The sequence below is a fragment of the Gracilinanus agilis genome, chromosome 3 (assembly GCF_016433145.1).
Source record: "Gracilinanus agilis isolate LMUSP501 chromosome 3, AgileGrace, whole genome shotgun sequence".
Taxonomy (NCBI): Eukaryota; Metazoa; Chordata; class Mammalia; order Didelphimorphia; family Didelphidae; genus Gracilinanus; species Gracilinanus agilis.
This window is the reverse complement of record NC_058132.1, coordinates 18346922-18371206: the sequence shown is the minus strand read 5'-3', so window position 1 is coordinate 18371206 and position 24285 is coordinate 18346922. Positions and strand designations below refer to the sequence as shown.

General features: G+C 48.8%; 2 protein-coding genes across 2 annotated transcripts; one reads left to right on the top strand and one right to left on the bottom strand.

The window, feature by feature from the left end:
* Nucleotides 1-9527: 9527 nt before the first annotated feature.
* Nucleotides 9528-20879, top strand: LILRB3 (leukocyte immunoglobulin like receptor B3; the record flags this gene model as incomplete). The annotated part of the gene is made up of 11 exons (XM_044668529.1): nt 9528-9561; nt 9872-9913; nt 10082-10369; nt 12195-12488; nt 14581-14718; nt 18327-18377; nt 18828-19100; nt 19233-19526; nt 20549-20665; nt 20756-20795; nt 20876-20879. Coding segments are annotated over exons 1-11 (1575 nt in total), but the record flags the coding sequence as incomplete, so codon positions are not given.
* A 1473-nt stretch (nt 20880-22352) lies between these two features.
* Nucleotides 22353-23806, bottom strand: RPS9 (ribosomal protein S9). The gene is made up of 5 exons (XM_044671072.1): nt 23743-23806; nt 23436-23560; nt 23216-23338; nt 22947-23133; nt 22353-22592 (listed from the first exon to the last, which is right to left on the bottom strand). The coding sequence occupies exons 2-5, from the start codon at nt 23530-23532 to the stop codon at nt 22415-22417; spliced, it is 585 nt and encodes a 194-aa protein (XP_044527007.1). The 5' UTR covers nt 23533-23560; nt 23743-23806; the 3' UTR covers nt 22353-22414.
* Between the last annotated feature and the right edge of the window lie 479 nt (nt 23807-24285).

Sequence of the window (24285 nt, the reverse complement as noted above, 5' to 3'; positions counted from 1 at the left end):
TGTTTTGTTCTTTACATCCCACGACCACCCTAGGCCACTCAGAAAATCTCTGGTTTATAGAGCAGGATCTCTATATGAGAACAATTTGTTCCAATGGCCATGAAGGCAACAGAAGTAGGCACTGTGGGATACCTAGAGCTTGGATAGACATCAAAGGCCCTAGGGTCATTCACTGCATTCCTAGACATCACCAGCCATCCCAACTTTGGTCTTGCCACTAGTCTTTGATGACTCTAGAAGAGACTGTGAGGACAATGACTTTGTGCAACTCTGCCTCATGTCAATCCAACTTATGGACAGCCTAAAGACAACCCCCCAGACCATCTTATCATTCTACCATTTTATTATTTTACTATCTCATCATGTTATTATTTTACTCCTACCTTCAGGTCCTTTGGCAATGGGTAAGTGACAAGGCAGCAAGTGTGGACACTCTAGGAACTGTAGTCACAACCCAACACACAGGCAGTCCGGGATGCGGAGTCATCTGAGACAGCATTGAGATTCAGCAGCAAGATTTAGCAACTCCCCACATGTCTGAGCAGCCTTTTGAAAAGCCTGCTTATCTCCTGGAGAGAGGAAGGGGCTAGAAGAGGTGCCCTAAGAACTGTGTGCTTAAAGCTTTCTGCTTCACCTAACCTGGCCTGCTGACCATGACAGATGGGAATTGTAGCCTGCAATCAACACCCAAAAATGTAGAAAAACTTTTGTGAAAAAGGCATCACTGACCACTATCATGTGGAATGCACACACACTTATGGACAGTACGAAACCCAGTAGAAAAGAAACACAAACAGTAATAAAACAAGGTGTGCCTGTAATTATATTATCCTCACTGGTAGTCTCCATCAGCCCCCTCCATTCTTCTGCCTTGGAGCCAATACACAGTATTGATTCCAAGATGGAAGGTAAGGGGTTAAAAAATAAAAATAAAAATAAAATAAAAGCATGAAGGTAAAGAATGAGGGGCAGTAGAAGTGAAGGCAAAGTAAAGGTCCCAGGAAAGGGTCCTTGGGCTGCTTCAGTCCCTCCCTCAAACTTCTTAATCTGGGGCTCCCAGCCCTCACTCACATTCCCAGGCTCTCAAGCCAGGGAGCAACAAGGACCTCTCAGGGCAGGGGTCAGAGCCTGGGCTAGGCTGGCTCTGAGGAGCCTGGGAGTGAGAGCAGGGAATATCTGGGCTCACATTGGGGAGGTGGGGGGGGTGGTTGAGATCAAGGAAGTCTTGGCCCTATCAAATTACAGTCTTCTCCCCCTCTACCTCTACCCCATCCATATCCTGCTTCCCAGAATAACACAACCACATATTTCTCAGCCTGCATGGTCTGGTTCTCATCCTGCCTAGGCACCCACTGCCTAAACCTACCATAGCCAGATGGAACCACTCAGAAGGAGCTCCAGGACCTTGTCATTCAGGATGGGGTTTGACACCCGGGGAACCTGACAAATGAGAAGACAGAGCTGGGGTTAAAATCTCCCAGCAGGGATGATTATTGGCAATAACTTAATAATTAAAGAGGGGGAAATATTCTAAATAAACAAAATAAAGAATATAAAGAAAATAAAAATATTCTAAATATACAAAAGAATCTCAGGAGTGAGATATTTGTCATGCTAAATCAGGGGGAAATGTCTATTTATTCCTATTAATATGCTTCTTTGAACTTCCTAAATTAAAGCCCCTTCCCCCTAAAAAAAAGTTTAGCATTAAACCATGAGGGCAGATTCCCACAGTTATCCATGTAGATCTTCATTTCTTATAGAAAAGAGAGATTTCTGCTTAGTAAAGGCTGCAAAAAGTTTCAGAATACCTCAGCTCATTGAAATCCCAAAGGACATACCTAGTATACAAGTTTTATTTTGCAGAATCTTTTTTTTAGACCATCCATGATTTATTTTATCTTATTTTCTTATTTTATCTTATTTTATCTCAACCTCATTAGCAAGTTTTCATCAATATTTTTCCTCTTATCTTTTTTTAACAAATAGTATTTTTGCACAGATATTTTATTTTACCAATTATACATAATAATTTTTCACATAACTTTTTTTTAAAACTCTTACCTTCCGTCTTGGAGTCAATACTGTGTATTGGCTCCAAGGCAGAAGAGTGGTAAGGGCTAGGCAATGGGAGTTAAGTGACTTGCCCAGGGTCACACAGCTGGGAAGTGGCTGAGGCCAGATCACATAACTTTTCTGAAGTTATATGATTCACACTGTCTCCCTCTATCCCTTCCCTCCCTCTTTCTGGTAAGCAATTTGATTTGCATTAATATGTGTTATGCAAAACATTTCCATATTATTCATTTTTATAAGAGTACTCATATAAAACCAAAGCCCCAAAATAAAAATTCAAATAAACTAAAGTGAAAAATTGTATGCTTTGAGCTGGATTCTGACTCCAACAGTTCTTTCTCTGGAAGTATTCTTTGTCATAAGTCCCTCAGAATTGTCCTGGAGCATTGTCTTGCTGAGAATAGCTAAGTTTACTACAATTGATCATTCCACAATTTTGTTGTTACCTTGTATAATGTTTTCCTGGTTCTGTTTATTTCAGTCTGCATCAGTTCAGATAGCAGATTTTTCTGAAATCATCCTATTCATCATTTCTTATAGCACAATAGTGTTCCATCACCGCCAAATACCACAATTTGTTCAGGCATTCCCCAATTGATGGACATGCTTTTAGTTCCCAATTCTTTGCCACCACAAAAAGAGTAACTGTAAATATTTTTGTATAAATAGGCCCCTTTCCCTTTTTTTGACCTCTTTGGGATGGAGACCTAATAGTGATACTGCTAGGTCAAAGGATACATACAATTTTATAGTCCTTTGGTATAGTTCTAAATTCCCCTCCAGAATGGTTGGATCTGTTCACAACTCCACCAACAATGCATTTGTTCCCCAATTTTGCCACATCACCTCCAACATTTACCACTTTACTGTCATAATGGCCAAAATGAGGGATGGTACCTCAGCATCATTCTAAGTTGCGTTTCTCTAATCAAGAATATTCATTCATTCATTAGTACATTTTTTCATATGATTACTGAGAGCTTTGATTTCTTCATCTGAAAACTGTTTGTTCATATCCTTTGATTATTTGTCAATCGGGAATGGCTTGTGTACTTATAAATTTGACCTAGTTCTCTGTATAGTTGAGAAATGAGACCTTTATTAGAGAAACTTGTCATAAAAAATTTTAACAATATGTTGATTCTCTTCTAATCTTGTGATATGAAAAAAGTTCATCTTGGGGGCAATACTAAACTTATAAGTATTAGTAAAGAGGAAGAAAGAGAGAAATGAAGTTTACAGTCTTCCTAACTTAAAATAGGATCAAATCCCGGATTCCAAATTGGCATGGTTCCCTACATGCTGCCACTTGCAGCACTAGAACAGCTCAGAGAATGGCCAGAAATGCTGTGAGCTTCCTGCATTGGTTTTTCAAGGCTCATCTAAGCCCTTCCCTTGGATTCTTCTTCCATTGGCCCCCAGCCTCCTGGCCTCCATGATGGCACCAAACCAACAACAATGACCCTGTGACTCCTCTGTCAAACCACTGGGGTGAGTCTTCCAGGACTGGCCTGGGTTAGAGGTCCCTCAGATATTTAATTCACACATTTGGTTACAATGGCTTTGTTTGTACAAGAAAACTTAAATTTAATATAGTCAAAATTATTCATTTTACATCTTATAATGTTCTCTCTTGTTTGGTCATAAATTCTTCCCTTCTCCATAGACTCGACAAGTAGACTATTCTATGTTCCTCTAATTTCTATTTCAGAGCATCTTCATTTCACTGTCTTATTATGAAAGAGACCAATTGCAAATGATTCAAACCCAGTGACCTTTAAGACTCAAATTGCTTTTGCAATGTTCATAATTACTTTGGAACATCAAGATTATAGAACATATACCTTGAGTAACTTTGCAATGTTCTGGCCCAAAAAGGTCACCCTGCTCTCAATATCACCTCTATCTTCCCCTTATCTTATCAAAGTTGCATGCTGCCACATTTCAATATTTCTTGTACTGCGCAGAAGTTTTCCCACATTGCCAAATCATGGATACCATCCCTTCCCCTTTGTCTTTTTTTAACCCATACCTTCCATCTTATAATCAATACCATGTATTGGTTCCAAGGCAAGAGTGATAAGGGCTAGGCAATGAGATTAAGTGTTTTGTCCAGGGTCACACAGATAGGTTGTGTCTGAGGTCAGATTTGAACCCAGGACCTCCTTACCACAACCCTAAGAGATAGGAAATATTGGCAGCCCATTTTACATATAAGGAAACTGAGGCAGACAGAAGTTAAGTGACCCATTCAAGCCCACTCAGCTAAACAGTTTCTGAGGCAAAATTTGAATTCTAAGAGGTAGAGTTACATCCGATTCGTGACTATCTAGAGACAAGGACCAGCCTCAGAGAGAAATTAAGCCTAAGGGGCTTGTAGAACCATGCTTGTTAGTGTCTCAATTAAAAAGTGAACTCCTGTAGTGGGGCGGGGTGGAGGGGGAGTGAAGGGGAAAGAAAAACATGAATCATGTAACCATGGAAAGTTTTTCTAAAAAAATAAAATATTTAAATCTTAAAAGTTAAATTTAAGGGGGCAGCTGGGTAGCTTAGTAGATTGAGAGCCAGACCTAGAGATGGGAGGTCCTAGGTTCAAATCTGGCCTCAGACACTTCCCAGCTGTGTGACCCTGGGCAAGTCACTTGACCCCCATTGCCCACCCTTACCACTCTTCCACCAAGGAGCCAATGCTCAGTATTAACTCCAAGACGGGAGGTAAAGGTTTTTTTTAAAAAATCAAATTTATTTAAATTTTTTTTTTTAAAGTGAAATCCTGGCCCATAAAGAGTTTGCGCATAACACAATGAATGCTTCCTACAGCTTCCTTGGAATTTTATTGTTCAGTCACTCAATCATGTCCTAGTCTTTGTGACCCCATGGACCATAGCTATCCCCGGGGTTATCTTGACAAGGATACTGAAATGGTTTGCAGATCCAGTAGATCCTTTTGTCACTTGCCCAAGATCACACAGCTAAGTATCTGAGACTGGATTTGAATCTACCCACCCTTCCTTCGGTCACCCCTCTTCTCTTATCTCCTTCCCCTTCTTCTTCCCTGTAGGAAAAGATAGATGTCTATGCCCAACTAAGTGTGTATGTTATTCCCTCTTGGAGCCAATTTTGATGAGAGTAAGGTTCAAACATCGTCTACTTCCCCACATTTTCCCCTCCACTGTAAGAGTTCTTCCTTTCACATCTCACATGAATGTGAGATAATATTTCCTGTTCTTCTTCTCACTTCCCTCGTCTCCTAGTGCATCTCTTTCTCACCCCTTAATTTTATTTTTTTAATATCCCATCATAACCAAATCATACCTGTGCCCTATATCTATGTATACACCTTCTAACGCCCCTAATCATGAGAAAGTTCTTAGCAGTTACAAATAGCATCTTCCCTGATAGGAAACAGTTTAACTTTATTGAAACTCTTATGATTTTTATTTAATTTGTATCTTTTTATGCTTCTCTTGAGTCTTATATTTGAAAGTTGAATTTTCTATTCGGTTCAGGTCTTCAAGAATAATTGAAAGTCTTCTGTTTCATTAAATACCCATTTTTTCACCTGAAAACTGAGTTTTTCTGGGTAAGTTATTCTTGGTTATAATTGTTAGTTCCTTTGCTTTCTGGAATATCATATTCAAAGCCCTCTGATTCTTTAACATGGAAGTGAATCTTGTGTTATCCTGATTATGGCTCCATGATACTAGAATTGTTGTTTTCTTTCTACTGGTAATATCTTCTCCTTGACCTGAAAGCGCTGGAATTTGACTGTGACATTCCTTCAGGTTTTTATTTTGAGATCTCTTTTAGGAAGTAATTATAAATTCTTTCAATTGCTATTTTACTCTTTTATTCTAGAATATCAGGGCAGTTTTCCTTGACAAATTCTTGAAATATGATGTTTAGGGTTTTTTTTTTATCATAGGTTTCACGTAGTCCAATAATTCTTATTAGGACAAAGAAATGAGGAAAGAGGCTTGAAAGACAGACAGAGATTGGATTAGAAAACTATGAAGAGAATTAGTTAGAAATGAAAATAATACAGCATTAGAAATAAAACTTCTCAGTTCTTTTTAATAAATTCTTTTCTTCAGTGAATTTTTTTGCCTGTTTTATTCATTTGGCTAATCCTGTTTTTAAGATGTTATTCTCTTCTATATTTTTGTGCCTCTTTTACCAAGCTATTGACTTTTTTTCATAATTTTCTTGCATCTCTTTCATTTTTCCCCAATTTTTCCTCTACTTCTATCATTTGATTTTTAAAATTCTTTTTTACCTTTTCCAGGAATTCTTGTTGGGCTTGTTTCCAATTCACATTTTTCTTTGAGGTTAGCTTATAGCTATTTAGATATTTCCATCTTCTTCTGAGTTTTTGTCTTGATCCTCCCTATAGTAGATTTTTATGGGCAGCTCCTTTTTTTGTTGTTGTCTGCTCATTTTTTTCAGCCTATATTTTCTATATTAAAATTGAGCTCTGCTCCTGGAGTGGAGGGAGCATTGACCCAAGTTTCAGATTTTTCATGCTACAGTTTTCAGAGCCAGTTCTTGGTGTCTATAGGTTTTTTATTCTTCCAAGATGGTATGATCTCAGAAGAGGAATGATCACTGCTCTTCTTGTCCGTGCTCTGGTCTTTGTCCAACAAGGGATCAGGTTCCCCTGTAGCCACAAGTGCTAGCATATCTCTTGGATCTGAAACTGTGACAAGTCCAACTATTACTTTCTGCTTTGGAATTGACATTAGGATCCCTATTCCCTTGTGAGTAACTGTAAGTACTATTTTATGCCCTGGGAACCACAATCCAGAACTGTGTGGACAATGTAACAGGATCCTGAATCCTTTGCAAGGATCTTGGAATTCTGATGGTGAAAGAAACTGTGGGTCATGGGAGAGAAAAAGGGAAGCTGCACGTGGGCATACTTACCCCTTCGAGATCCCCATTTCTTTTTCCTTTGCCCTGCAAAAGACTTCCTGACATGACTTTCAGGGCACATCTGAGAGAAAATTAAAGGAGAGCACCCTATTGGCCATGATAACAACAGAGAATCAACAGCCACAGCAGAGCTTAGGCTGACACTTTCCTGGTGCCCACCCAGAAGCTCTAAGGTTTTTCTCTATTTTTGTCTTCACAACTATCTGAGTGGCACAGGTATGGGGTTTCACATCAGCCATAATGGGGTTTAGAGGGCAGTTCTCAGAGGTCTTAAGTGCCAAAATCAGAGTGAGTTGGATTCAGGTTGGAATCCAGAACCATGAGATACAAACCCCACCATAGACAGTTCACTCTTTTCCCAGTAACCACTTAAAAGTCAGAGTCCACTATCTCTAAGGATCAAGTAGGTATACAGAAGGAAAAGGAAGATGCTTCTGTACTTCACACTCTATTATTCATTCTCAGTAAATGCCCTTTCATAAAATGTAAATAAATGTTTATAAAATCTATGTGAGATAATTAATATCACTAGTTTAATTGTGTTGCATTTGAAAATTAAGGCAGAGGGCAGCTGGGTGGCTCACTGGATTGAGAGCCAGGCCTAGAGATGGGAGGTCCTTGATTCAAATGTGACACTTTCTAGCTGTGTGACCCTGGGCAAGTCATTTAACCCCCATTGCCTAGCCCTCACCACTCTTCTGCCTTAGACCCAATATATAGTATTGATTTAAGACAGAAGGTAAAGGTTTAAAAAAGAGAAAAAACTCAAGGCAAAATGAGATAAGATGTTTAAACATGACCAATTTATTAATAAAGCTAGCAGTACCAACAAAATGGATCAATGACCAAAGACCCTGAGTGAAAACTGACGGTCTTTGAAAGCTAGGTGCATCTTCTTTTTGATTGGCCTTACACTACAATGTAAGGTAAGGTAAGACTATCCACAATTGGTAGGCGTTTGATGAGGAGGTGTGATGAGAGTCACCCCCAGCTTTCCTTCCCATTCAGGAAATAGGGATTAGACTAGACAGGTGAATGTAGTATGCAGGACTTAATTTGGTTGAATTAACTAGAATTTGGACTGAATGGGGGGGGGGGTCACAAAGGAACTTGGATTTGCATTAAATGGGGGAGGAGGGGGGCAAGTTACAACTCTTTGGACCACATTAGAGTGGAGACAAAAACAGATATAACAGACCTGAGATTTAAATGACTGGAGACTTCCAGAGTAGGGATGGAAGTAATCATAAGACAAAAGCTTGACCCTTCATTTCTCTGCAATATAGGTGAAGGGTGACATTACAAGGGTAAGGAGAGTATTAACTTGTGCCGGCTTGACTAAGTATTAAAATAGAATTACAATCAATTTCTTTTTTGCAATTGATTTTAGGAAGACAACAAGTGGCTAAATGATATTGTGGGAACACACCGGGTGGGGGCTCGTAACTATGATATTAGAGAAGTAATAAAACCCTGCCCTGGGGACCTGACCCAACAGTCTGAGTACAAGTTGGGAGAGTGCGTCCACCTGAAAAACAGAACTAACAAAGTAATTAAAATAAAGTGTCTGTAATCAGAGCAGACAGATGATCATTTGAGAAGCTACACAGAGCCTTAGCTCTCGGGTTCCACTGATTTACAGAGAGGGGTGATGAAATAGTTTTTTTAGGAAGGGAAAGGGCAAAGCCAGATTCCTTGAGTTCACAAAAGCTTCGAAAAATCTCAGTAGATATAGGAGATGCCAGTTGGGGAGTGGGTTTCTCATTCTTTAGATTTGGTTGTTAGTTCTTAGGAAAAGGGCAAGAATAATTCATTGTCAACTCATTCATTATCTTTTGATTCTTTTAACACTCTGGGAAAGTCAGTAAAGAGACTCCCTGAAAAAATTCTACATAAGCTAGAAGTCTAGACAGGACTGAGAATGGGTAAACAATGGCAAGATTATTTTGCAAACTGCAGAAGAGACCACCCTGAGCTCTAAGGCAGCAGCTCCCCAAGCTGCCCACCCATAAGCCCTTTATTCTGGGGTTTTGTTTTAACTCTTTGGCTCCCAGAACCTAGGAATCCTGGTCTGTCTGATTAGAGGTTGAGCACTGTTTAATGAGGCAGGGAAGGGGGCACAAGGCAGTCTGAGGGCAGGATCTGGTTGGGAGACTTTAGTGAGACCAGCCCTGGCCAGTTAGGGGGGGAGAGGAGGGAAGGCAGGAGGCTGCTCCTAAAGCTGACCAGGGGATCTGTCCGTGGCAATGGGGCCTGAATCTTCAGGAAAAAAGCAAGAATTGCTCCATCGTTCTGACACCAGATGATTCTCCAACCATCACTCCCCTGCCTCCCACACCCACCCTCCCCACTGCAAGGCCATCAGTCAAGCAGGACCCACAGAGAGGAAGGAGAAGTGAAGCTGGTCAGGGAGGCTCCGGGTAGGGAAACAGTGCAGAGCTGGCCCTGGTCACATCGTGTGCCTCAGACCAGCTCCAGGTCAGCCTGGGTCTCCTCTCCCACCAGCCTCTGGGAGCACCATGACTCCTGCCCTCTCAGTCCTGCTGTGCCTCGGTGAGTCCTCAGCAGCCCCCACCCTGTGGGGTTGAGAACTTTACCCACCATCAAGTCCAGTCTGCCCCCCATCTCTGTTGTGCTGAGGAGAAAATGTTCCTCCAGAGAAGGGGAGTGACAAGTTTAAGGTCACACAGCAAGATGAGATTGGGAGGAGAGAAGCTGGGACTCTTAGAGGGGTCTCCTGGGGTCCAGCCTCCGTCACTCACAGCAGCCCTAAGCCCAGGCCCTGAGCTGTCTCTCTCCTTCCTTTGGAAGTGTTGGAAGGAGGATGTGAGGAGCCTGGACTAATGAGGGTCTTCTCTGCCAGGGCTGTGTCTGGACCAGAGGATGAGGACACAGGTGGCAGCAGGTGAGTCCTCCCCACCCCACTACACACTCCCCCTGCCCAGAGCACACAGCTGCTGGGGAGGTCTAGGCAAGACTGACAGCATCTAAAGAGAGAGGGGACCCAGTGTAGGGAGGTGGGGTGCCCACACAAGGGGAATCCCCTGGACCTAACAGTCTCATTCCCTTCCAGACAGACTCCCCAAACCCTCCCTTTGGTTAGAGAATGACAGCGCTTTGGTGACTGCAGGGAGAAATGTGACCCTCAGTTGCCGGGGATCACAGCTGGCTCAACTGTACCATCTAGAGAAAAGGCAATATGCTAAATGGTCTGTGTTCATGGATGTGAGAGCGACTGGGGGTAAGGCCAAGTTTTCCATCCCATCCGTGACAGCAAGTCATGCAGGGACCTATAACTGCTTCTACAGACACTCTTCCCACTGGTCAGAATACAGTGACCCCATGGAGCTGGTGGTGACAGGTAAGGGGGACCCCCACCAATCCATGCCCCCCCCAGGTAAAACTGCAGCCCTGGGCTGCTCTCCAGTCCAGCCTGGCCCCAAATGTCCCTCTGGATCTGCCCTTCCTGGCCTCTCCCCTGTCTTTGCCTCTGTTATCCCTCTGGGGTCCAGGGCAGGAAGGAAGAAATCAGCATTTCCATAGCACCTACTATGTGCCAAGTACTTTTATCTTTTTTATCTCATTGGATCCTCACAACTCTGCCAGGTAGGTGGCAACCATTTTATTTTTTATTTTTATTTTTTATTGATTAATTAAGAACATTTTCCATGTTTACATGATTCATGTTCTTTCCCTCCCTTCCTCCAACCCACCCCCATAGCTGATGCACAGTTCCACTGGGTTTTACATATGTCATTGATCAAGACCTATTTCCATATTATTGATATTTGCACTGGGGTGATCGTTCAGAGAGTCTGCATCTCCAATCATGTCCCCATCAACCCATGTGATCAAGCAGTTGTTTTTCTTCTGTGTTTTTGCTCCCACAGTTCTTTCTCTGGATGTGGATAGTTTTCTTTCTCATAAATCCCTCAGGACTGTCCTAGGTCATTGCATTGCTACTAGTAGAGAAGTCCATTACATTGAATTGTACCACAGTATATCAGTCTCTGTGTATAAATGTTTTCCTGGTTCTGCTCCTTTCACTCTGGTTCTGCTCCTTTCACAATTCCTGGAGGTTGCTCCAGTTCACATGGAATTCCTCCAGTTCTTTATTCCTTTGAGCATAATAGTATTCCATCATTGACAGATACCACAATTTGTCCAGCCATTCCACAATTGAAGGGCATCCCCTCGTTTTCCAATTTTTGGTGGCAACCATTTTATAGAAGAGGAAACTGAGCCAAACAGAGAGGGAGCGATTCAACCAGTGTCACAAAGCTAGGATAGGTCTGAGGCTGGATTTTTCAGGTCTTCCTGACTCCAGGCCAGGGCTCTATGCACTGCACCACTAGCTGCCTCAGTTAGATCCAGTCTTGGAGCCAGATAGGAGGAAGGAGGCTCAGCTTGGATCTCAGAAGACCAGACAGAGCTGGCAGCTCCCTGGGGAGGGGGCTGGGGCTTATGGGGCATCTCCCACTCCCAACCCTGCTCCTCCCAAAGCCAGGAGAGAAAGTGGGGAGTAGGCCTGCAGATGCCCTGACCCTTCTTCCAGCCCAGGCAGAGGGAGGGGACAGGGTGTCACCTCTGTGCATCCACAGGGATCTGTGTACTGCAGGAGGTCAGGAGGAAGGGGAACCAGGAGTCACATTCAAGCCTCTTCCTCTGCTTCTCACACATGTCCCAGGGGATCATCCAGGATCCAGGGAGAGCACAGGGCTTTATTTGGGGGAGCTATTAATGAGTGAAAACTGCATTGATGAATATGGGTCCTACCCCCAGCTCAGCAGAGGGAAATTCTATTACTAAGGACTAGGGACTGGACTCCAAGCCCAGTACTAGGGAGGAAGCCGCCCTGTCTATGCCTCCCTCCCCACTACTAGGTCCCACTTATCTATCTCCTCTGTGTCTAATCTCTTCCTCACTCTATCTCTCTCTTCTGACTCCCTCCTTTCTTCTCTCTCTCACCCACTTTCCATTTCCCCCCAGAGCTGTCCAAGGTCCTTTCTGCCTTTCTATCCCCCACCTAAAGTATGGCATTTCCTTTCTTCTGGAGATGAGCTAAGCCTCAAGCCCCAGGCAGGGGTCTAGGCAGTCCCACGCTAGGCTTCCCACCACCTAATTCTGTCCTGCTCTCCTGCAGGAGGATGCCCCAGCTCTAACTTCAGGGTCTCCTCTTCTCCCAGACCTCTATGACCAGCCCTCCCTGTCAGCCTTGCCCAGCCCAGAGGTGGCCTCAGGACAGAACGTGACCCTGCAGTGTTCGTCAGAGCAATCCTATGACTGGTGTGCCCTGTTCAAGGATGGAGAATGGATCACCTACAGCAGGACCCGGCACCAAGAAAGGGGGCATCAGGCTGACTTCCCCATCCCTGCTGTGAATTCTAACCACAATGGAACTTACCGCTGCTACAGCATTCTCAGTGATGCCCCCTCTGTGTGGTCCTCCCCCAGCATCCCCCTGGTGCTCAGGGTCACAGGTGAGGCAGCCCCTGCCCCTCCCATCCTCCCATCCTCCCATCCTCCCAAGCTCCCTCACTGACCACAGAACCTGCTCCAGGGAATGCCAGAGGTCAGGGGTCTGGAGGAAGAGGAAGCTCAGAGAGAAGGGGCACAGGGTCTGGGCCATGGGCCATCCTCAGAGAATGTAGATAGTGCAGCCTCTCCTCCTGGTCCCTCTAGACACACCTCCACCCCCAACCTGTCCATTGTATTGGTTGCATGTAGACAATGTAGACTAGATTCCAGGAAAGGGGTTTGAGGAGACCAGAGTGGGTGGAGGAGGGCAGAGACAGGGGAAAGGGGGCAGGGGAGGCATATTCAATCCCCCCAACCTCCTTCTCTTCCTCCCCTCCCTGTTCCAGGCACATCAAAGGGGCTCATCTCCCCCAAAGCCCTGGGAATCCCCCAGCTCTGACATCCTCCCCATCCAGGAGGGGGGTCTTTCTCTCTCCCCAACTGCTCTCCTGCTCCTGTCTAGTCCAGGCCCGAATCTCCCCTTTCTCAGGGGGAAACCAAGGCAGGAGGAGGGCTAGAGGGAAGGGACAGGGACAAAGGAAACACCAGCCTGGGGAAGAAGGAAGGGCACAGCTAGTCAGGAGGAAGGCAAGGCAGGGAGCAGAGAGGGACAAAGCAACCCCAACCCTTCTCCCTTCTCTACCTTTCCTGAGGATTCAGAGGGTCCCTCCCTGCCACATCAGCTCCTGCATTCATCTCCTGGGGTCCCTGCCCTGTCCCCAAAGCCCAGACCAGAGCTAAGAGAGAGGTCACAGGAATCACAGAATCGGCGAATCTCAGAACTAGGCCAGGAGAGCTTCTAAGCTGTCCCCATTTGACTGATGGGAAAGTTAGGCCCAGAGAGAGGAGGGACTTGCCTGACATCCCTCATCCAGCAAGTCTAGGCATAGATGGGCTCACATCCCCATCTCCACACCCTCTACTGGACTCCCCGGCAGAGCCTAACCCTGCCCCTTCCTCACCCCCAGGGACCTTCTCTCCAAGGCCTGAATCTAAGAACAGGCTCTCAGGTGAGTACCAGGAGGATTCCCAGCAGAAGATGGAAAGAGGCAGGGGCCTGGATGTGTAGTCAAGGTCTACCTGCCCCATCCAGGTTCCCCTCATTTCCCACCACTCCTCCTGAAGCACTTTATTATTCTTCTCCCACCACCAGGCCTTTGCCCAGGCTGTATCCTCTGCCTGGAATGCTCTCCTTCTTCACTCTTACAATGCAAAAACTCTACCAAGGCTAAGCTTAGGAGCTTCCTCCTATAAGAAGCCTTCCATGTTCTCCAACCTGTCTCCCTCCCCAGTTAGTAGTGATCCCACTCCACAGATGGGACTGATTTATTTTCATAGGGGATAACAGAACATTTCAGGAGAATCTGAAATTCCCTGGAGAGCAGGAACTTCTCTTGGTTTTGTCTCCGTATCCTCTAGATCTAGCCAAGCACAGGGCCTGGCCCAGAATGAGTGCTAAATAAAAGTCTAGCAAATTAAATTCTATAAAAAGACTAGAAACTCCTTGAGGACAAGGCTGCATCTCCCTCATCTTGGGGGCCCCCAAGGACAGGGCTGGCTCTCCTCCCCTCACACTGGGTCTAGGAGGACTGAGGAAAACCAGGAGAAAGTAGCACGAGGACAGTCCAGACAGAGGGGAATGTCAGCATCAGGTGCAGTGAGGACTGGGACCATTCACCTGGGCAAGGAAGACATCTCTGGTGGTGTGGGATGGGGCAGCTTCTGTCCAGGGATGAGGACAGAACCAGGTTCCAGAGGGGGGAGGAGAGAGTGAGGAGAGGAGGCAGAAGCATAGAGGTCAGGGGAAGGAGGGAGCTTGGGGAGGGGGGGAAGGGCTGAGGAAGAGGAGGAGGAGGAGGAGGCAGGAGGCTGCCCCAGCCCCTCAGACCTCTCTCCATTTGCACCCGGGGAGGGAGAAACAGCAATCTCCTCAGTTTGGGAAGGAGGAGGTGGGGAGGGACGAGGGTCTGGCAATCATGGGGGGCAGTATCTGTGCTCACACTGGGGGCTCAGGCACAGGGCAGCCATATCTCAGTGACCAACTCTGATCCCCAGATGCCGCTGCCCAGGATTACACTGTGGGCAATCTGGTCCGCCTGATCTTGGCTGGGCTGGTCCTCGTCCTCCTGGGGGTCCTGCTGGCTGAGCACTGGAAGAGCTCCAGGGGGCACAAGCAGCAGCTCAGAGAACCAGGTCTGTCTGGCTAGACCAGCTCCAGAGGCTGAGGAAAAGGATCCAATGAAGGAAGGAAGAAATCAGTCTTCAAATTACTTTTTACCAAATGGAATAAGTGCTGAATATGGGCTAGACATTGTGCTAAGCCCAAGACCCAACTAGTAAAAGAGTTCTAAAATGGGCATCCCCTTTGGCCCAGTGATGCCACCAGGGGGTCATTCCCCAAGGTGATGGGGGGAGGCAAGGGGCAAGGAGAGGAGCTCACATGTCTGTTCTAAAGTATCGATATCTAGGAACGTATTTGCCAACACAGACACAGGAATTATATGAACACAAGTACAAAACACTTTCCACACGATTAAAACTAGATCTAAACAATTGCAATGTCTCCAGCACAGTCTTTAGATAAGGATGATGGAAGCCTAGCCTGGAGTTAGGAATGTGAAGGGTTAAATTGGGGGGGGGGGGGCACAGGAATTTGTTCAAAAGCCAGCAGACCAGTTTATTAAACACAAAACACTTAGCTTATTATTAGGAAAATATGAATAGGAAATAGGAAGGAGGAAAGTGAGAGTAATCTTACAATGCTTATAACTATACCTAAGATCCCAATCCTAACTAAATTTTGCTAAAAAACCCTAAATCTGCCTCGGAGGGCAGTATCTTCTGCTAGGCTGAAGCCCTCTCCTACTCTCCTACTCTGTCTATCTAATAATATAACAACTATCTTTCCAAGTTAATCAATAATCAATAAGGCTGTTAAGGTCTTAAATCTGTTTCTCTGTCTCCAACCAGAGATAGGAGTCACACACTCCTCTCCCCAGTAGACCCAGAGACAAAAGCCCTTTGCAACTGCCTCCAACGCACTAACTCCCCTCCCGCCATACCCTTCTAGCTGTCACGAACTGACAAGCATCGTAGCAGGGGGTCTCTTACTGAAAAATATTATTGCTCCTTTTCCTCTTAAATATAAAAGATAGAAATTAATAAAAACTCTCTTAACAGGAGGGAAGGGAAAAGATGGAATGAATCAGGCCATGCAGCCCAAAGCACTATGTTCCCTTCTACTACAGTGAGAGGGAGGAGAACAAGATGGAGTGGAAGGAACTCTGGATTCAGACTCAGAGCAACTGACTCAAATGCCAGTCCTGCTAGTCATTACTTGTATGCCTTTCTCTAGGTCTCAGTTTCCTTTGATGGAAAATGAGGGAAAGAGCAGCTTAATTTTTTTAACCCTTACCTTCTGCCTTGGAATGGTTCCAAGGCAGAAGAGCAGGAAGGGCAAGGCAATTGGGGTTAAGTGACTTGCCCAGGGTCACATAACTAGGAAGAATCTGAGGCCAGATGTGAACCAAGGACCTCCTGATTTCAATCTTGGGTCTTCAACCACTGAGTCACCTAGCTGCCCTGCTTCATACCCAGAGCAGGTTAATCTTTCATTTTCATTTCATTTCATTTTGAAATTTTAATTTTTAAAAAAACATGGAAAAACCTACATGATCTTAGACAGAAACCAGCAGGACTAAGAGAACATTTTATACAGCAATTGAAATACTATTTGAAGAATGACTTGTCTATGTCCATCTTCAGAGAAAGAACCAATCAATAGAAACAAACAAGACATGTCTTACATACACAGCCATCTTTGAAACATGATGCCTTCTCTAATTCAGGGAAGGGAGGCAAAGAGGGAGATACCTGGGAACTTTAATGCAACAAATTCATTAATTTTTTTTTTACAAGAGCAAGAGAGCCTGAGCCAGAAAGAGGAGAGAGAATTAAAGAATGCCTAAAAGGGAGAGAGCCAAGTAAGAGAGTTTCCTTCTGGGAAGGCAGAAAGGAGGCAGAAGGTTAGGGAGATGTGAACTGGAATGAACTCCAGGAACTGATGCAGAGCGAAAGGAGCAGAACCAGGAGAACATTGTACACAGAGACTGATACACCGTGGTCAAATCAAATGAAATGGACTTCTCTACTAGCAACAATGCAACGATCCAGTCAATGGAATAGATTTGGGGTAAGCGACATCAGCAAGACAGTCTATGATAAACCCAGAGAGCCCAACTTTAGGGACAAAAATCCACTATTTGACAAAACTGCTGGCAAAATTGGAAAACAATATGGGAGAGATTAGGTTTAGATCAACACCTCACACCCTACACCAAGATAAATTCAGAATGGGTGAATGACTTGAATATAAAGAAGACTGTGTGACCCTGGGCAAGTCACTTGACCCCCATTGCCCACCCTTACCATTCTTCCACCTATGAGACAATACACCGAAGTACAAGGGTTAAAAAATATATATATAAAGAAGAAAACTATAAGAAAATTAGTTGAACACAAAATAGTATACTTGTCAGATCTCTGGGACAGGAAAGATTTTAAAGCCAAGCAAGAGTTAGAAAAAAAATTACAAAATGTAAAATAAATAATTTTGATTACATTAAATTAAAAAGGTTTTGTACAAACAATGCAATGATCCAGGACAACTATGAGGGACCTATGAGAAAAAAGACTCCACATTCAGAGGAAGAACCCATTTTTAAAAGAAGACTATAGCAGAGTGACACCAAAATATTTTCTTCTGGGAAAAGAAGTCACTAATTCAGTCACCTCCTTATGCCATGCCTCCCTTTCCTTTTTCTCAGATCTCTAAAAATGGTAAACTATGGTAAACCACTCAATGAAGATTCAGACACTCCCCAGATGTGTGACCCTGGACAAGTCATTTAACCCCCATTGCCTAGTCCTTACCACTTTTCTGCCTTAGAACCAATACCCGTGTATTGGTTCTAAGATGAAAAATAAGGGTTTTATTTTTAAGAGTAGACTGAACAGTAACTGTAAAAGAACAGAAAATAAAAGGGTTGGGTGTATGAGGGTTCAAGTTCCCACCACTGGACTTCCATTTGTACAAATTTGGCCACTCTATGAGAATGGCACGTCTAGATCTTAAACATGATTTATTTAGCAATAGGAGAGAAGAGATAATACCCACGTTCTCACAGAGTTAGGAAGGTAAAGGGAGAAATAGGAAATGCTTCACAAGTCACCCAGACGTCTGGAATCACACTCTCACACTAATGCCCCCAAAATCTAGGGAAAGATGGCAGAGAAATTTAGGATTAGGGCTTTCCCCTAATGTCAGTGCCTTCTCCTGAGACTATCTCCCAGGTATTCTGTCTCCACCTCTTCCTGTCGGGTCTCCCCCATTAGATTATCAGCTCCCTGAGGCTGTCTCTTGCCTTTCTTTGAATCCCCAGAGCTTAGCACTGTGCCTGGCACATGCTAGAGCTCAGTGACTGTTTCTTCCTTGTCCGTTTGGGGGGGGGGGGGGTCAGAGAGTCAGAGAACAGGGAAGGTGCTTTGACCTCCTGTCCACTGTACAGAGCGAGAAATGAAGGGCCAGAGAAGGGCAGGGATGAGTCACTGACTGAGCTGCTTCTCTCTATCCAGCCTCCCCTCCCAAGAAACCCAACCCAGTCCCCTGGATGAAGAGTAAACCCGAAAGAGGAAGTAGCAGGCCAGGGGGTTGGGGAACTTGAACTAGAATGAACACTGACCACACCCTGGGCTGCGAAACATTATCTCCTAAGAGGGTCACTCGTCCACCCTGTCCCCAGCCTTGGGGACCACAATGGCCCCCACACTGTCTGCCCTGCTGTGTTCCATCGGTAAGTCCCAGGAAGTGGGAGAGCCTGGAAGCTAGAAGAGCCCTTGACATCCCTGCAGCGTTCCTACACGCCCATTTGACAGAGAAGGAAATGAAGGCCCCCTGACAAGGGGCACAACCAGAAGGGTAGCCCAGAAGCTCTGGGTCCCTCGGGCTGGGGGCCAAGGAAGGGAGTTCTGGTAGTGGGAGCCCACGCAGTGGGAGCCCAGACTAACCCAGAGCCTCTCCTCCAGGGCTATGTTGGTGCTGGCTGACCTGGGCACGAGAGGGTGAGTCCTTCCCCCAAATGCCTGCTGCTCCTCCTGGCTGTTCAGCACTGAGAGCTGTCCCCGGGGCAGCCGCAGAGAACGGAAGATGGGGGTCCGGGCAGATGGGCAGCTCCTGGCAGGGAGATGAGGGGAGGCAGGGGATGGGGGGACCCTCTAGGGCGCTGGCCTCCATTCTCTTCCAGACGCATTGCCCAGACCCTCCCTCACGGTGGAGCCGGGCTTGGTGAACCCCGAGGGGCAGACTGTGTCCTTCCGGTGCCAGGGGCCTCCCGAGGCGGAGCTGTACCGTCTGAAGAAGGAAGGGACGGGGCAGTTTATGGATCGGTCTGCAGCCGAGGAGGGGGGCCTTTTCGTCCTGGAAACCACCTCAAACCATGCCGGGAATTACTCTTGTCTCTATAAAAGCCAGACCGCCTGGTCAGAGGCCAGCCACGCCCTGCAGCTCGTGGTGACAGGTGAGGGGAGGCGGCCCGTGCGCAGGGCTCTGCCCGCCTTGAAGCCCGGACAGCCTGGCCGGCTCGGGCCTGAGCACAGTGGGGGGACGGATGGTCTCTGAAGCGACTCAGGGTCTCCTCCTCTCCCCCCAGGTCTCTATGACCCTCCGTCCCTGACAGCCCTGCCCGGCCCCAGCGTGACGGCGGGACAGAGCGTGACCCTCCGCTGCCGGGCAGAGTCGTGGTACAGCAGCGCAGCTCTGGCCAAGGACGGAGAATCGGTGGGCTCCGGCTCTGCCCGGCCCTCTGGCCCGGGCTCTCAGACCGACTTCCTCCTCCCTGCGGTGACGGCCGCCCAAGGAGGCACGTACCGCTGCTACAGCTTTCACAGTACCGGCCGCGCCGAGTGGTCATCCCCCAGCAACCCCCTGGTGCTCAGGGTCACCGGTGAGGCCAGCTGGAGGGGCAGCTTGGGGGAAGGGGACGGAGAGTGTAGACCCGGGGAGAAGAGGTCTGGAGGGAAGGTGCTGCCCAGCGAGGGAGGATAGCAGGGCCAACCCCAGCCTTTCTCTCCCCCATACCGGGTTGCCCCAGGCTCACATCCCCTGGCCCAGTGGGTAGTCACTTGGCCCAGAGGCGGAGGCGGGGGTCCTGTCTCCCCTCCCCCACCACTTGTCCAGGCTCCCATTTTATGGATGGGAAAGTTGGGCTCAGGGAAGGGCGCGCCTTGCCCGACATCCCCCACCCAGCAAGCCCAGGCAGAGCCGGCACTCACACCCAGACTTGGGGCCCTCTGAGATTCCCGGGTACTGGATCTCCGCTGAGTAACCCAAGAATTCCCCTTACAGGATGGACAAACGCAAGCAGAGGACTAGACTTACTGTCAGGCTTGGGGTTTTCCTGCTCTCTGATCTCATCCTTAATCCCCTTTTCTCCTGCCTCTGGACCTTCGCCCAAGCGGTAGCCCAGGCCAGGAATGTCTCCTGACTCATCTCCCCATTAGAAGCCAAAGGTCCCTCCAAGGCTCACCTCCTCCAAGAAATCTTTTCTTGACATCCCTCGTGTGACCCATTTTACAGATGAGGAAATTGAGGCAGAGGCTGTGACTTGTCCAGGACCACACTGCTAATAAGCCTCTTATCTTCCTGAGCCCTTTGGTGGAGGGACCAGACTGGTGCTTGGGCTTGTTCTGGCTTTGGCCATGTCCCCCCAGCCCCAGCCTGGACTATGTTCCTTTCCCCCCTTCCTGCCTTCCCCGCAGACCCTGCCCTGGTTTCTTTGCCCAAGATAAGGAATTCCTGAAGCCCAGGGAAGCCAGGAGCCACCCCCCCCCCTTCTCTCTGCAGCCTTGGGCCTGGGCCTCCAGAATGCTTAATTGAAGCGTGAACCAGAGGAGGGGTGGCCTGAGCTGCCCCCAGAACCCGGACAGGGTTCATCCTGTCCCCTCTCCCCTTGGTCTTCACTCTCAGCTTCCCCAGGATTCTCCAGCCTCCAAATAGGTATCCTGGTGGGCATCTCAGCCTTCCTGGTCCTGACCTTCCTCTCCCTCTCCCTCCTCTGCCTCGGTTGGTGTCGGTCCAGACTGGGTGAGTTCTGGGAGCTGGGGACGCCCAGGCTGGGGGTCTGAAGGGGCAGAGCTGGGCCCCACTAAAGCCTGACTCCCCCTCTCCTTACAGGGAAAGGCGGCAGAGAGACCGAAGTCAAGACCACCAGGAGGTAGGAGCCCAGACACCCCAGATTCCCCTAGAACTCCCCCCTCAACCTGCCCCCTCAACTTTCTGCATCTTCTTCCCCAGATCTGACCCAGCTGGGACCACCCTGGGGGAGACCCTGTGTGAGTGACAAGGATGTGAAGCAGGACCTTTGGGTGTCACAGGACAAAGCCTGCCCTGGGGAGAATCACAGTCCTGGCCCCTCATCCCTTCTCTTGTCTCCAGATGCTGCTGTGAATGACAGACAGACAGAGGATGGACAAGAGGACTCAACCGTGAGTCACTCACAGATCTCTCTCTCCTTTGCCCAGCACTCTCCTTATGGAGGCTGGGAGGGCTGCTGGGTTCAGGGTCCTTGCTGCCCCAATGGCCCCCTCAATCCCCTCACCTCCTGCTTCCTCTCCTCCTGTCAGGCTCTCCAGAGAGAAGACCCTCAGGAAGTGACCTACGCCCAATTGAACCACAAGAGCCTCAAGTGTGGGGCTGAGCCCCCTCCCCAATCTAGACCAGTGGAGCCCAGTGTCTATGCTGTCCTTCCTCCAGTGAGCTCAGCCTGAGCCCAGGGGACCCCAGGAGGAAGCTGCCTCATCCGGCAGACCAGCCTGTGAGAAAAACAAAGCTGCCAGGCTGGACTTGTGGGCCCCAAAGCCTGGGATTTAATTGTGCCCTTTTAAGGGATGCAGGAACAGCTGGATGTGGCCTCCCAGGGTGATGTCTCTGGATAACCAGCCCTGTTCCAGGACTTGTGTGCCAGGCCCTGGGGACCCAGATGGGTTGCTCCTGCCCTCCTGGAGTGCCCACTCTGATGGGGAAGAGCCAGGAAGGCCTCAGCTACAAGGTGACAGAGGCCCAGGGTCCTCGGCCTCCAGGGTCATTTCCTCAGATTAAATGTCCATTTCTGCTATCTAACTCTTCAGCCTATGGCAGAGACTAGAAGCCTCACTTTCCTCATCTGTAGGCCAGGTGACACCTTCCTCAGAGGATCCCACAGCAGTGGAACATTGCTGAGGATCACTCTTGGTGGGCCTGCCTCCTCCAGCCAGCCACCAATAGAGCACCGCCCCAGCCCATTTATTAAGCTTTATAACCTTCTCTCTCTGTCCAGGTCTTTGGCCTGGACTAGCCTCTCCTTTTCTCTTTACTCCTACTTTTTACCTACCAGATTGTAAATAAACTCTTCAACCCGATGCTGACTTGGGTCTGATTTAAGTACGGAATCAACCTGAATTGTTGATTCCTGGCGGCCACATATTTAACATATATCTATAAATACCTAAATTTTCCTTCTTACATTTTTGTAAGAAGGAAAATTTAGGTATCCTCAGCCCTGCTAACGGCCTCCCCCCCTCACACCACACCTCCCAGCAGCAGCTTGCATGGACTTTTGTGGTGCCAGAAAGGGGGTGTCTGGCCTCTGCCCTACCATGCAGGATGCAAGGGAGGCTCCTCCCCAGTTCCTGTCTGTTCTGTCCCCTGGAGTCTAAAGGGAAATGGCCCTGTGCGGGTCACCCCCACCCCATGACCTCCGGCCTGGGGGAGAACAACCTGATACTGACACTAGTAAGGCCAAAGCGCTTTATTCCAAAGTAATCAGGTTTTGGGGGGGAGGAGGGGGCCACACATTTAATCTTCTTCCTCATCGTCCCCGGTACCGGCTCCTCCCTGGCCCTTCTTAGCATTCTTCCTCTTGACCCTGCCTGCCCGGCCACCCCCGTAGGGCGAGCGCAGGGAGAAGTCGATGTGTTTCTGGGAGTCCAGGCGCACTATGAAGGACGGGATGTTCACCACCTGCTTTCGGACCCTGCAGGGAGAGGGAGAGAGGAGCTGGGGGGTGGGCTGGGGGCCGGCCGCTTCAGGGCCCTCCCCCGGACTGGAGGGGTCCTCCCCCGTTCCCTCAGGGCCCCCTCACCTGGCTGCCCATCGGGAGCGCCACTTTCACAAGGTGTACGGCTGAGCCGCAGTGAGCCTTGCGCAGGGTTTGGGGAGAGGGGCTGCCCCCCAAAATACTGAGAATCCGGCCTCCCCCTTCATGGGTGCTCCCCCATATCTCTCATCTGCAGGGGGCTGCACAGAAAACACCAAGAGGGGCTTAGAGAGGGGCGCCGGGGAGGGGAGGGGAGGGAAGGGGAAGGGGGCACCGGGCCGGGGAGCCCACCTGATGTGCCGCTGGCGGATGAGCACCCGCGCGTGGTGGATGGACTTAGCCAGGCCCAGCTTGAAGACCTGCGTCTGCAGGCGCCGCTCCAGGAAGTCCTCGATCTTCAGGCCCAGGATGTAATCCAGCTTCATCTTGCCCTCGTCCAGGACGCCGATGCGGACGAGCCTCCGGAGCAGGGCATTACCTGGGGGCGGAAGGCGGCGTTAGAGTAGCTCAGGGAGGGCCGTGGGCCCGCCGCCTGCCCCCCGCCCGCGCGTCCCACTCACCCTCGAACAGACGCCGCGGGTCCTTCTCATCGAGCGTGAGCAGCTCCCGAGCCGCCTTGCGGATCTTGGCCAGCGTGAACTTGACTCGCCATACCTCGCGCTTGTTGCGGAGCCCGTACTCACCTGGGGGGGGAGGGGACGGAGCACGTGGATGAGGGCCTCCGCCGGCCCGCGCCGCCCCCACTCCCGCCGTGACCCCCCGCCCCCGGGGACCACTGACCGATTAGCTTCAGCTCCTGGTCCAAGCGAGACTTCTCGAAGGGCCGCCGCGGCGTCACGTAAGTCTTCCGACATACCCAGCTTCTAGCGACCGGCATCTTGGCCTAAGAAGACGCTGAGCCGCGCCTGCGCGTTGGGGCAAGAAGAAAGCTCGGGTTCGGCTGGGGTGCTATGGCGCCTGAGCGCAGGGGCGGGGAACTGCCCCGAGACAGGGAAAAGCACGTGGTGCGGCAGAACGCAAGCTCTTGCGGCTGCGCAGAGAGCCCCGAGCCGCCTCCCTCCCTGCTGCCGGACAGCAGAAAACTCACCTCTCGGTAGCTTCCGAACCGAAGGGGAAAGAACTCTACGCGCGGGCGAACGGCCCTTATAGCGACGGGGCGGTACCCGGTGACGTCAGCGCGCATGAGTACGCCGACCAATCGGGGGCGAGGAGAAGGGAGGGCCTTGCTCTAGCCTCAGATTCTAGTCCTCTCCACCTCCCAACGCCCGGACCTAAAGTTCCGTCACCGCTCCGGTCGTGGCGGGGGGCGGGGCGTCTAGTAAAGCCCCTTCCGGACCGAGACTACCATCTTCGCTGTCCGGACTAAAGCTCGTCCAGCTGGAATGCGGTCATTTCCCGCGACCAGGAGCTCCCTACCTCACGCTTTGGGACAGCTCTTCGTTAGGAAATTTTTACGGACCTTCAACCTCGGTTGGGCTCCTCGCGCTTCCCCGATTCCTGGCCCGATAAGACGGAAGGGAATAAACCTAGCCCCTCCCCCAGGCCCCCCGCCGTCCCGCCCCCCACTCCAGCAGAGTTGGCTGGACGGCTCCCACCCCCTAGACTGGTGACCTAGCGAGCCCGAACTACG